The sequence below is a fragment of the Schistocerca piceifrons genome, chromosome 3 (genome assembly GCF_021461385.2).
Source record: "Schistocerca piceifrons isolate TAMUIC-IGC-003096 chromosome 3, iqSchPice1.1, whole genome shotgun sequence".
In the NCBI taxonomy this organism is placed as follows: domain Eukaryota; kingdom Metazoa; phylum Arthropoda; class Insecta; order Orthoptera; family Acrididae; genus Schistocerca; species Schistocerca piceifrons.
Window position 1 is genome coordinate 890,176,216 of NC_060140.1, and position 10,995 is coordinate 890,187,210.

Consider the following 10,995-nt stretch of genomic DNA (forward strand, 5'->3'; position numbering starts at 1 on the left):
TTTGCCAACTGCATATGTTTCATGATCTGCAACTGGATACACACTTAACTAGCCATTATGTGGTGTTTGGCAGTGGAAACTTCAGTCAATTTCTTGTTACGCTCACAGAAGAAAAACTATTCGACAATCCGACTGTTTCAGTTGTCAGAGGTCTCTTTTGCTCTTATTCTCTCATTATACTACCTTCTAACCTGCAAAAAAGAAAGAAGAGCCAGAATAATTTCTTATTTTTTAAATAATACTGGAAACAAGTTCACAAGATAACTCTCATTTTGAAAATGGTATTGAATGTGCTAGGAGTGAGCCAAATAATAATGGACCTTCCAGCAAAGTTGCAACTATCTCAAAAATTCATGGCAGATCAAAATATTTGCTAGACTGGGACTTGATTCCAGAACCTTGCCTTCCATTTTAACATTTTGTTTTAAACTTGTATACACTGTGGGAATCCTTGTACATAGTGATTTTGAAGTGGTTGCCATCCAGTGTGTGCAGAAGGCATCTTTCTCATAAACACCACATCTTGTAATATCCTAATGTTGTTTGCTGTTGTTATCTAGATGATACAAATGTTTTCAAGTTTAGTGAAAGCTTTTCCCCATTTAAACTTAAAACAAATTGTAATGCATTTTACAGGATGGAACTTCTTTGTGGTCTTGTGAACTGAGTAGAGGTGGCATTTGTGGCTCACCATGTGTCAATTCTCACATAGGATTGATTTTTGCTGGAACACTTGATGGTACCATAGCTGCAGTAGAAGAAACATCTGGACAAGTTGTTTGGCAGCGTCACCTCTCTGCACCTATATTCTCATCACCTGTCACCTTTCATCAGCCAGATTACTCTGTTGTTGTAGTTGCAGAAGTGCTTGGGATAGTGCACTGTTATGGTGCATCAAAAGGTGATGAGGTTAGTATTAACAAGACAGTGTTTATTATTTAATAAACATATAAAAATGTTGTATTAGTTTAATATCTTATTGCCCTGCAGTTTTGCCTAATATATGGGTAAAGATGCAACTCTATCTGACATTGAGTGGCTCGCTTTTTTGTTATCTAGTACGATCTGAACCTTGTACTCTTACCCTCCCACACATCACCAGTAAATTTTCAGTCCCTTCATTAGTTTCAGAAGCTTCGAGAGGTGTAAGATATACAAAAAAAATTTTTTATTTATCTTCATTTTCTCATTGTTGGGTGCAGTACATCTAGGGGTAGGTTCTTGAGGCTGCAATTTTGACTTTGTGGGCTCCAGTTGACATAATAATTGACGAAGTACTTTCTGTTTCTATGACCTTTTTTTTTCGCCTGGTGCAAGTCTTTTTAGTCAGTGCCATTTCGGCAACTTCAGTGTTGATGGGGAAGACATTATGATGAAGACAACACAACACCTTGTTCCCGAGTGGAGAAAATTTCCCACCTGGCTGGAAATTGAACCCAGACCCCTCACATGGCATTCTACTCTGCTGACCACTCAGCTATGGAGCAGGACAACCTAACCTATTAACTTTACAAATTACTATGTCATTATATATACAAAAAATAACAACAAACAATTTCAATGTTAAATATCCTAGCTGAAGATATGTGTATAATTTTAAACTGTAGAAGAAAGTTCTTTTACAATTTTTTAAACCACCAGCAAAATAAATAACCTTGGAATGAGTCTGTTCAGGAGCAAAGGGTCTCTGTAAGAACAGTCGTTCCTTTTGACTCACCTGGCTGGTTTATTATGTATCTATTTGTGCTTAAATCATATTTCTGGATAATGTTCAAGAAACTTAACAATGTTTTGATGTGGTTCTCACGTAGGTCACAGTGCGTTTTTTATGATGTTGTATTATGATGAAACCAGTTGACCCACATCATGATTTTTGAAGATGGCAGCGTTGTCCTGCTAATACTTTTCATTGGTTTTTTTTCTCTGTTAGTAATGAATATTTCAATTCTTCTCGATTTCTTCTAGTGTCCCTGAAGAATTTCCTTCTGTTACAGCTGTGGACATTTCAAGCTGGTGGAAATGTCTTCTCATCCCTCTGCTTCTTTGAATCTGCTTGCATGCCTGAAGATAACAGTGGTTTATGTTTGCTGTTTGGTTGTCATGATCACAAGGTAATGAATTGTAAGGAATTACTGTTAAAGTTAGCTGAAGCTCATTTATTTACTCTGCAGGGTCTTATGGACTCATAATGCCAATAATATTCAGGTGCAATGGAACCGCTGTGTATTGTCACACTTGTCATTCTAACAAAACCGCACAAAATACATTAATTGCTTGCGACCTAGCCCATACCTTGATGACGTAAATGAGATAGATAGCCAACCTAAACCTTATGGACAGATATAGTGAAGCATGGTGATAGCAGTAATTGTCAGTGAATCACAGCACAGTCTGAAGTGCTTGCACTCTGCCAGATGGCAAGTTATATGAGTATTATTGCCAGTAGTTCCACCCACGTGACCATCTTCTTATACCAAATATGTAAAGGTTTTTTAAATTACCACTACCAGTCACAAACTTTGTTAACTATTGTTTTATTTATTTATTTTGCTACATGTTTCGAGGGAATACCTCACCTTTAGGCTGAATGGCATTACAAAAACAATTTCACAATAAGATTATACTGATGTTACAGAGTCTTTTCATAAATGCTGTGGTTATCTACAGGATAACTGTCGTGACCGTTTGCTTAGGGGGTGGTAGGCAGTCATGCGACATTTGTTGATACTGTACAGCTGGCAGAGTTGGGCGAAGACTGCTGATTCAAACTGCCGGCCGTGCTCAGTGGTGATGGTAGTGGGGCAGTCGAAGTGGGAAATCCAGGAAGAAACAAAAGCCTTATCCATGGTTTTGACGGTTATGTTGGTGAGAGGTATGGCCTCTACCCATGACTTTGTTGTGCTGGCAGGTGATGCAGTTCTGGGCCCAGGTCTGACAGCCGCACTTCATGTTTTGTGACACAAATAGTTCGGTCACAAGGTGTGTCAATGACTTAATTCCGGGGTATACAAGGAATGTACTGTGCTCAACCACTGAATGGCAGAGGGGGGTGGGAATGAGGAGTTGGAGGGTGCCAGTGGAGGAGTTGCACCAGACCTCCTCTCAGACGCCAGCAAATTTTGCTTTTGTGAAAGATAGCAAAATGGAGATGCTGTTGAAAAGTTGCTGTTTGTCTTCATCCTGATTCTGTAGGGACGTGAGGTCAGAACGATCGACGACCTTTGAGTGGAACACACTTGGTGGGGACAGTGGAGCCGTGTGTAACACTGTGTGGTTGAGACTGGAGTCTCATGAGATAGTTGTGATATTGCTAACCTGTGTGCTGTTGTCGGCGGAGCGGCCAGGTGTGGCGGGTGAAGGCTCGGGTGTCGGCACTGCCGAGTGGTGTGAATTAATGCGGGCGGTTATTGCAGCAAGCTCGTCCTCGGTGCGTGCAATGCGATATTTCAAAACGGCTTTCTCACAGCAGTGGGTGCATGTCTTGGTACTTCTTGCCAGGTCGCGATTCACAGTTGCACAAGTCATGCTTGCAAGAGCCGCGCACTGATGCAGTACACAGTTAACGGCATTCATACTCAGAACAGATGTCGGAGCACGGTCACACAGGATGTGAGAGTTAGAGGTGTGATGAAACAGAGAACCTCGAACGAACTTTGGAGACAGTTGGTGGTGTGATAAGAAGTCGATTCCCAGGATCACTTCTTTGATGTTCACCACGTGGAAGATCCATGGGAGGGAGAGGCCGTTAGAGAGATAGAGTTGAAGCTCGACGGGTCCACATGTCTGGATTTTAGATGAGTTCATGGCTCGCAGGAGAGAGCGTGTGCATGTGAGGGGGTGTGTGACCATCTATTTAGGTATGATTGAGATGTCAGCACTGGTGTCCATGAGGAAGATGTGACTCGAAGAATAGTCTGTGATGTAAAGGTGGCCGTTCGACGGGGCAGAGGCATGGATGGAATGTAGCATGGGTTGGTGCTTATCAGATGATTGGCTTTTCGGATGATTGCATGGGGAGTGGCACTTTTTTTCATCATCGCCGTATACGGTGTGGTACCAACAGTGAGGGTATGTTTGGAGAGGAGGCGGCCGATCGTCATCGATGTCTTCAGGTTCGTACGCCAGGGCGGTCAGCGCAGGTGCGATATGCAGCAGCTCAGTGGGCAGAGTGTGTGTGCGCTGGGTGCCAGGTGGCGCAACAGTCTGGGGGGCAGTGTGTGGGCTGCCCCTGCCTGTGGCCCGGCGAACTACTGGTGCAGGAGTGCCAACCTGTTGCGTGAGCTCCTGCTGGTGGCAGTGATGTGTGAGCAAATAGACCTGGTCAGCCGTCCACAGACGTGAACCGATGGATTTTAGGGTGGGGGGAGGAGATGAACCTGGAGATCTTTAGGCAGTTTTGATAACCACCCTGACCACAGGGTTTCATCCAGAATCATCTGCTCGCTGACCAGTGCCAGTGGTGGGATGGGGTGCAGTCAGAGAGATGTTCCTCGTACAGTAATCACAGAATAACCTCTTGTAGGGAATGTGAGATGCAGTGTAATATCTGCATTAAATTCATTTGGCAGAGAGATAAAGAGGGCAACTGTTATATTGCTTCACTACCCCATCACTGGTTGTGATCATAGAGTTTAACGTATGAACTGTTACTTTACACTGTATTCTACAAAAAATAAACAGATATCTCTTTATGCTGAATTCATGAAAAAGACATTTACAATGGCTCATGATGAGATTATCAGGCTGTTGGCAGACTACATTATTGCTTCCAAATCACTAAGAGTATTGAATTAAATAATATCAGATTCCAGCTTGTATGTTTAATTATACATTGCATTATTTGTTTGTCACCCAGCTTATGACTTGTACTTTTTAAACAGTAACTGTTAGTTGTAGAGTGTGAGCAAGAGTTCATATCTATGACAGTTGTAACCCAGAGAAGATAAAATCTTTATGACACTTCATGCAATGATCTAATATCACGAAAATAAATATTCCTTAGTTTTACCTGTTGTGCTATTTTACAGGTGTACTGCTTGGGTACAAATGGACAGTTGTTGTGGACAACTAAACTGGATTCACCCGTTTATGCAACACCCTTTCCTTTTAGTACGGTCAACAGCGAAGTAGATTTTGTTGCTGCAGCTTCTACTTCTGGTGCCCTATGCATCCTTCATGCAAAATCAGGTTTGTCAAACATCATAATATATATTGCCTTGATGAATTAAACTTACTAGCAATAATTAGGCATTAATACATGTTCTTTTGTCTTAATTAGAACCAACTGTAGCAATGTATCTGTTCTGTGTTGGAGAATAAGTCAGTGAATCACACCCCACAAATTTTTCTCAGAACATGTTTATTATTAGAATATGGTGACAATATGCATCAACATTTCTTTTACATGTAGCCAACTGTTTTTTTGCTTAATCTTCATCTCGTTCTATCGTCTTACACAGCATTGTGTAAGGGCATGACTTCCCTTTTGGTAAAGGCTAATGTCCTGTGCTCATAACCATGTTTTCACTGTTTGAATTACACTCTCATCATTTTCAAAGAATGTCCCACATAGATAATCCATCAGTTGCCAAAACAAATGGAAGTTAAAGGGTGTTCAGTCTGAGCTGTAGAATGGATGAGGTCAATGGTGTCCAACCCAATTTGGCAGCATGTTCCCAGGTTTTAAGACTTATGTGTCAGCATACACGTTGTGTTATAGGAAGATTTCTTTTAGACTCTTGTCAGACCGAACTGTTTAGAACTGGTTCTTGAGTTTGTTTACAGTCTTAAAATATGCTTCTGAATTAAGGGTTGACCATTCTGGCAACATGCCCACAAGAATGACACCATGACTATCTCAGAATATCGTCAAGACATTTCCATTAGAGGGAGCTGCTCTGAATTTCTTCTTTGTTGGTGTTTCTGGGTGGTGCCTGTCCAGTGACTGGTTTTGTTTCTGGCTCCAAGTGATGCACCTAGGTTTTATTACCTCTAAGAATCCATGAACAAAGATCACTTGATTGGCCTCAAACTGTTCCAACACCTAAGATTAAATGACTTTTCTTTGACTCTTGTGGTTTGTTGTGAACTTTCGTGGAACACATCTTGAGCAAAGTTTTTAATATCCAAGAGTCTCAGTCATTGCACATGCAGTTACAATGCTCACTTATATCTGTAAAGCCTATTGTCAAGTTGTAATGCACAAGTCTGCATGAATAAATGGCATCTGCATGACTCACTATGTTGGAAGCAGTGGCTGTGACAGAATCATCCCAAAATTGGTCAGTCATGGAACTCAGTTTCTGCACTTCATGGCACTTTGACTCACTTTACTCGTCACCCAGCAGTACTCCTATTAACTGCATCATTACCATACAATGAATACAAAGATTTGTGGATGTTCACTGTTGTTTCTTTTTCTACAACCAACAATTCAGTTACAGCACATTGCTTGTAATGAATGTCTTGTGTAGACACCATTGTGATGGTTCACTATGGCTGTGCTATTTATCAGCAGTGTTCAAAACTTAGCTCACATGCAGAAGAAACTTCAGTTTTTAAGTACCAGAAAAGATGATTTAATATATTAATGGCTGTAAAAATTTGGGGCATTATTTATTGAACAACCATTGTATTTATGTGAATCAGTTTTTTTGGTGTCAGGGCTCATCATTCTATTACAGACTTGTAACAACTCACCACTGACAAGGAATGTTTACGTGATTAACTTCATTATCAGGAGTTACTTAAGAAATTTTGACAGCAATAAATAACATCCATGCTACAACCAAAAATATTGCAGTGTGTAAACATTACTGAGTCAATTCTTCCATTAAACCTCTTCTCTATCTGTAGTTAACAGCTAAATTATATTTTGATTTGTAATGCCACTGTTGAATGATAGTGAAGTAGTGAGCTGTCATTGGTGCATGTTGTATGGGCAGTTTGCCTCAGGAAGCCCAGAGACCAGGTTGGCACTCTTTACTAACTGCCTCCCCTTATCTTTTGCCGAGTGAGAAAATTTTTCTTACATTTTATTTTCTTTATTTGGCTGCCTCTTCATTCATTATCTATCTCTGCTGAAGGCAAAAACAATATAATATTTGTAGCCATGTTCCTTATGGAGCCATGTTTTAAAATAAATTTTAAAGGTTAGCACAGATTTGTTGCCCATCCCTGGGTTGCCTCTCTGGTCAAGTCTACTCTGTCAGGAGGGGGTGTTCCCTCACATTTTTGAAACAGTGCCTTGATCTCAGTGGAAGTATTCCTCTGCAAGATCATTCTAGAGGCTACCACTTCATGATTTCATATCATCCCACATTACCTTGTTCTGCATCTCATGCTGGAAAATGTTGCATCACAGTTTTTCTGTACTTATAATGAATAAACAAGCTATGAAACTGATTAGTATGATGACACTCATTCTACTGCTGTGGCAAGAAAATTGAAATGGTTAAATTGTTCTACATGAACTGGAGGTCCAGATGTGTATTATCATTCAGTATTTCAATTTCAAGATGTGTAAAGGCAGAACTGCCAACTATTATGGATTGTCGATAATTGTTATAGACTTATCACGTTAATTACAAGGTAACAGGGAGTTAATAAAAAATTATGGAAATAGAATTTGACAATTTGATGTTTTTCTAAAAAAATTGGAAAAGTTACTAAAATGTTTTGTAGAGTGTAATAATTACCTTCCTGAGTACTTAGTCATCCTGTCTATGGATGAGTTTGGCACCAAAGCTTACCGAGATAGTGATGAGTGACGGTGAAAATTTTTCATGCTGCGCATATTAGCTTAAAGGATAGGAATAAAACTGCCTCCATACCAAGTGACATCACAGGGTTCAATGTTTTCTTCTGTAAGCTTTTGGTGTTTTTCTAACCAGGTGAAGTCACAAGATGCCTATTTCTCGACTGAGGCCTATTTCAACACTTGTGAAGAACTCTTCCTCTGAGATTTGTTGTACCACCTTCCTTGCATCCCACTAGTGCCTGGTGTCCAGCTGCTGCTCCCAGCTGCTGTGTGTCATCCTCTCTAACCTTGCTGGCTACAAATAAATTTTGCCCTGACAATTGTGTATCATGAAAAATCCAGTGCTATCTAGACACCAGTGTGCACTTCACACTAATTGTACCAAGTGAGCATAAATGCAACTAATTCTTTTTTATCTTTTTTTACATCACTTTGCTGGAACTTACACAGTGTTTTCAATTTTTTAAAGTTTTTAAAAACACTGTGTAAAAGTTGTACTACACTACTCTAATTAACATAGCTGTAAAATCTACTAGTGTAGATATTTCTTCTATGAATATAGACAAGGTGAAGATTTAACTCCCCCTACAAAAACCTTGATCTCTACTTACTGTACTTTCAGTATTGTTGACAATGCAATGGAAACCATTTACAGCATGTACCTTTTAGATATGAATTCATTCTTTTTATCAGTATGTAGATAATCCCTCAGCAGATTTTGTAGATCATACATTGCTTATCAGTAACCTCTTTTTATCTATTTAGTCAGAAGATGTTGGCTGGCTGGCTGAAACTGGTAATGGTATTGTGAACTGCTTAAGTGTGTGTGTGTGTGTGTGTGTGTGTGTGTGTGAGAACAAACACAAGCATACACACAAAATTCAAGCTTTCGCAACAAACTGTTGCCTCATCAGGAAAGAGGGAAAGACGAAAGGAAGTGGGTTTTAAGGGAGAGGGTAAGGAGTCATTCCAATCCCGGGAGCGGAAAGACTTACCTTAGGGGGAAAAAAGGACAGGTATACGCTCACACACACACACACATACCCATCCACACATACAGACACAAGCAGACATAAGTCTTTCCGCTCCCGGGATTGGAATGACTCCTTACCCTCTCCCTTAAAACCCACTTCCTTTCGTCTTTCCCTCTCCTTCCCTCTTTCCTGATGAGGCAACAGTTTGTTGCGAAAGCTTGAACTTTGTGTGTATGCTTGTGTTTGTTTGTGTGTCTATCGACCTGCCAGCGCTTTCGTTCGGTAAGTCACCTCATCTTTGTTTTTATATATAATTTTTCCCACGTGGAATGTTTCCCTCAATTTTTGTTAGCCTTTAACTGCAAGTTGCAGACAAGACTTTTGTTTTATTAATAAAATACTGTTCCAATATATTTATCTTCATCTTGCATTTTTTCTATCACTGTCGTGGAAGTAATTATTTCCAGAAATGTTTCCAAAACATACCTACTCCTTGTGCTTTCAAATGCCAGCTGCCCTCAAACATTACACTCTGCATGAGATGTCTACCCCATACTCAAAATACAAGTTTATAAATTTTATGCCTATAACTTTCTATATAAATTTCATGCAACAGAAAGTGCTATTTTAGAATTCTATGTAAATATTTATCTACACATAGCTTCATTAAGGTAATTTTAGCATAAATAATGTAATAGATATGGTTTTGAAGAAATAACTTTAATTATGCTAATTTTAGTTATATTGTTTTATGATCAGTAATTAGTCATAGTGGACTCTAAAATATGCAAAAACAAAAATTATTACATTATTGTATACCAGTTTGCTAAAGTACATTTTCATGAAATACATGGATCCTCGCATCAAGGATCCATGGAATTCAAAAATAAATAAAAATGGACAGTTAGTTTCCAATCAGTCTGAAATCTTAAATACAAAATATTACAAACAAACTGGTACAGGGAAAAAATAATTATTGGTACAGTCAGGTTCAAACTGTTTTCAAATTTGGGAAAAACTGAAATCCACCTTAATATGGGTGTACCTATAGAGTTACATTGGAATTAGAAAGCATAATTTCATAGCAGTTATTATTACAATAATCAGAATAATTGGTTGTTAAAGTAGGCTTTCTACATTACATGAATAATTTATTTGTGAATGAATGACAGTAACAAAATAACAAATGTAAATAAAGAACACAGAAATTGTTGGTACATGGCCCAAATCCTACTTGATGGATCAGGTTGTATGCTGTAGTAGTGGAATGTTTCTATGTACTAACATGAGTGTGGCAAATTTTCCAGTTTTATTCTAATTTGGAGGAACTTTTGGGCACTCTTCCTAGCTGAGCTGAGGCCATCCTCAGGGCTAGAGGCAATGTTACACAATATTAGCATGAGGTCTTCTGGAGGTGGAAAATATTTTGTCCAGTGTGCTTATTTATGAAACCTAATTACCTTTTCTGTTTTGTCTTTTTATACTAAAAATAACCATCAATCTTAAAAGCTCAAGTTTTAGCAACATTTGTCTGTTGTTTTTCTTCATCTTTATATTCAACTTCCTGTCTCTTTGCCATCCCATGAGAAGTTAGTATTTTGCTTTTTTTTATGTTGAATATAGTGTGATAAACAAAGTGAGAGGAAAATTGATAAAACTACTGTGACACTGTGATGTCTCAACAATAAAGATGAAGAATCCCATTGGTTTGTTCTGTTTCAGGTGAACTCTTGTACAAAAAAAATATTGGTTGTGAATTATTTTCATCCCCGGTGGTATGTGGTGGAGTACTTGTGATCGGCTCTCGAGATGATTATCTGTATTGTTATAAGTTAACAGATGCATAATGGCTTTCTCTCAAGACATAGAAGTCAGTGCCACATGATTCACCAAATATTCTGGAATGGAATTTGAGCAGATAATATTTCCAATTTTTGTAAAACACCTTTGAAGAAATTTTCAGTATTGTTGGCAAGTTTACTATGATGATTGTCACTATATGTGTTCTTAAATATAGGAAAAGCATTGATTCCTAAAATAAAAGCTAATGCATATCATAAATATTTCTATTATGTATTGTGAATTCATTGAAAATTCTAGTTCTTACTTTAAAAATACGAAATTGCTTCCTATCAAGACCCACAAAAAATGTTCCAACACACACAGTGAATGATTTCCAATGGTGGAAATATATAATTTTTGTTCAGTTACTTGACAGTCTGTGAAACATTTCAGTCGTTTTCTCATTGAAGCCTGATAAGG

At 38.7% G+C, this 10,995-nt stretch overlaps 1 protein-coding gene across 2 annotated transcripts in view; it reads left to right on the forward strand.

Moving 5' to 3' along the window:
- The window catches only part of LOC124790061 (beta-alanine-activating enzyme), a 180,208-nt gene extending 169,437 nt beyond the window's left edge, over positions 1-10,771 (forward strand). For both annotated transcript variants that reach the window (XM_047257624.1, XM_047257625.1), the window contains exons 12-15: positions 637-909; positions 1,995-2,111; positions 5,028-5,187; positions 10,456-10,771. In XM_047257624.1, the coding sequence (XP_047113580.1) occupies positions 637-909; positions 1,995-2,111; positions 5,028-5,187; positions 10,456-10,580 (675 nt within the window). In that variant the 3' untranslated portion in view covers positions 10,581-10,771. The remainder of the gene's footprint in view (positions 1-636; positions 910-1,994; positions 2,112-5,027; positions 5,188-10,455) is intronic.
- Positions 10,772-10,995: the final 224 nt, after the last annotated feature.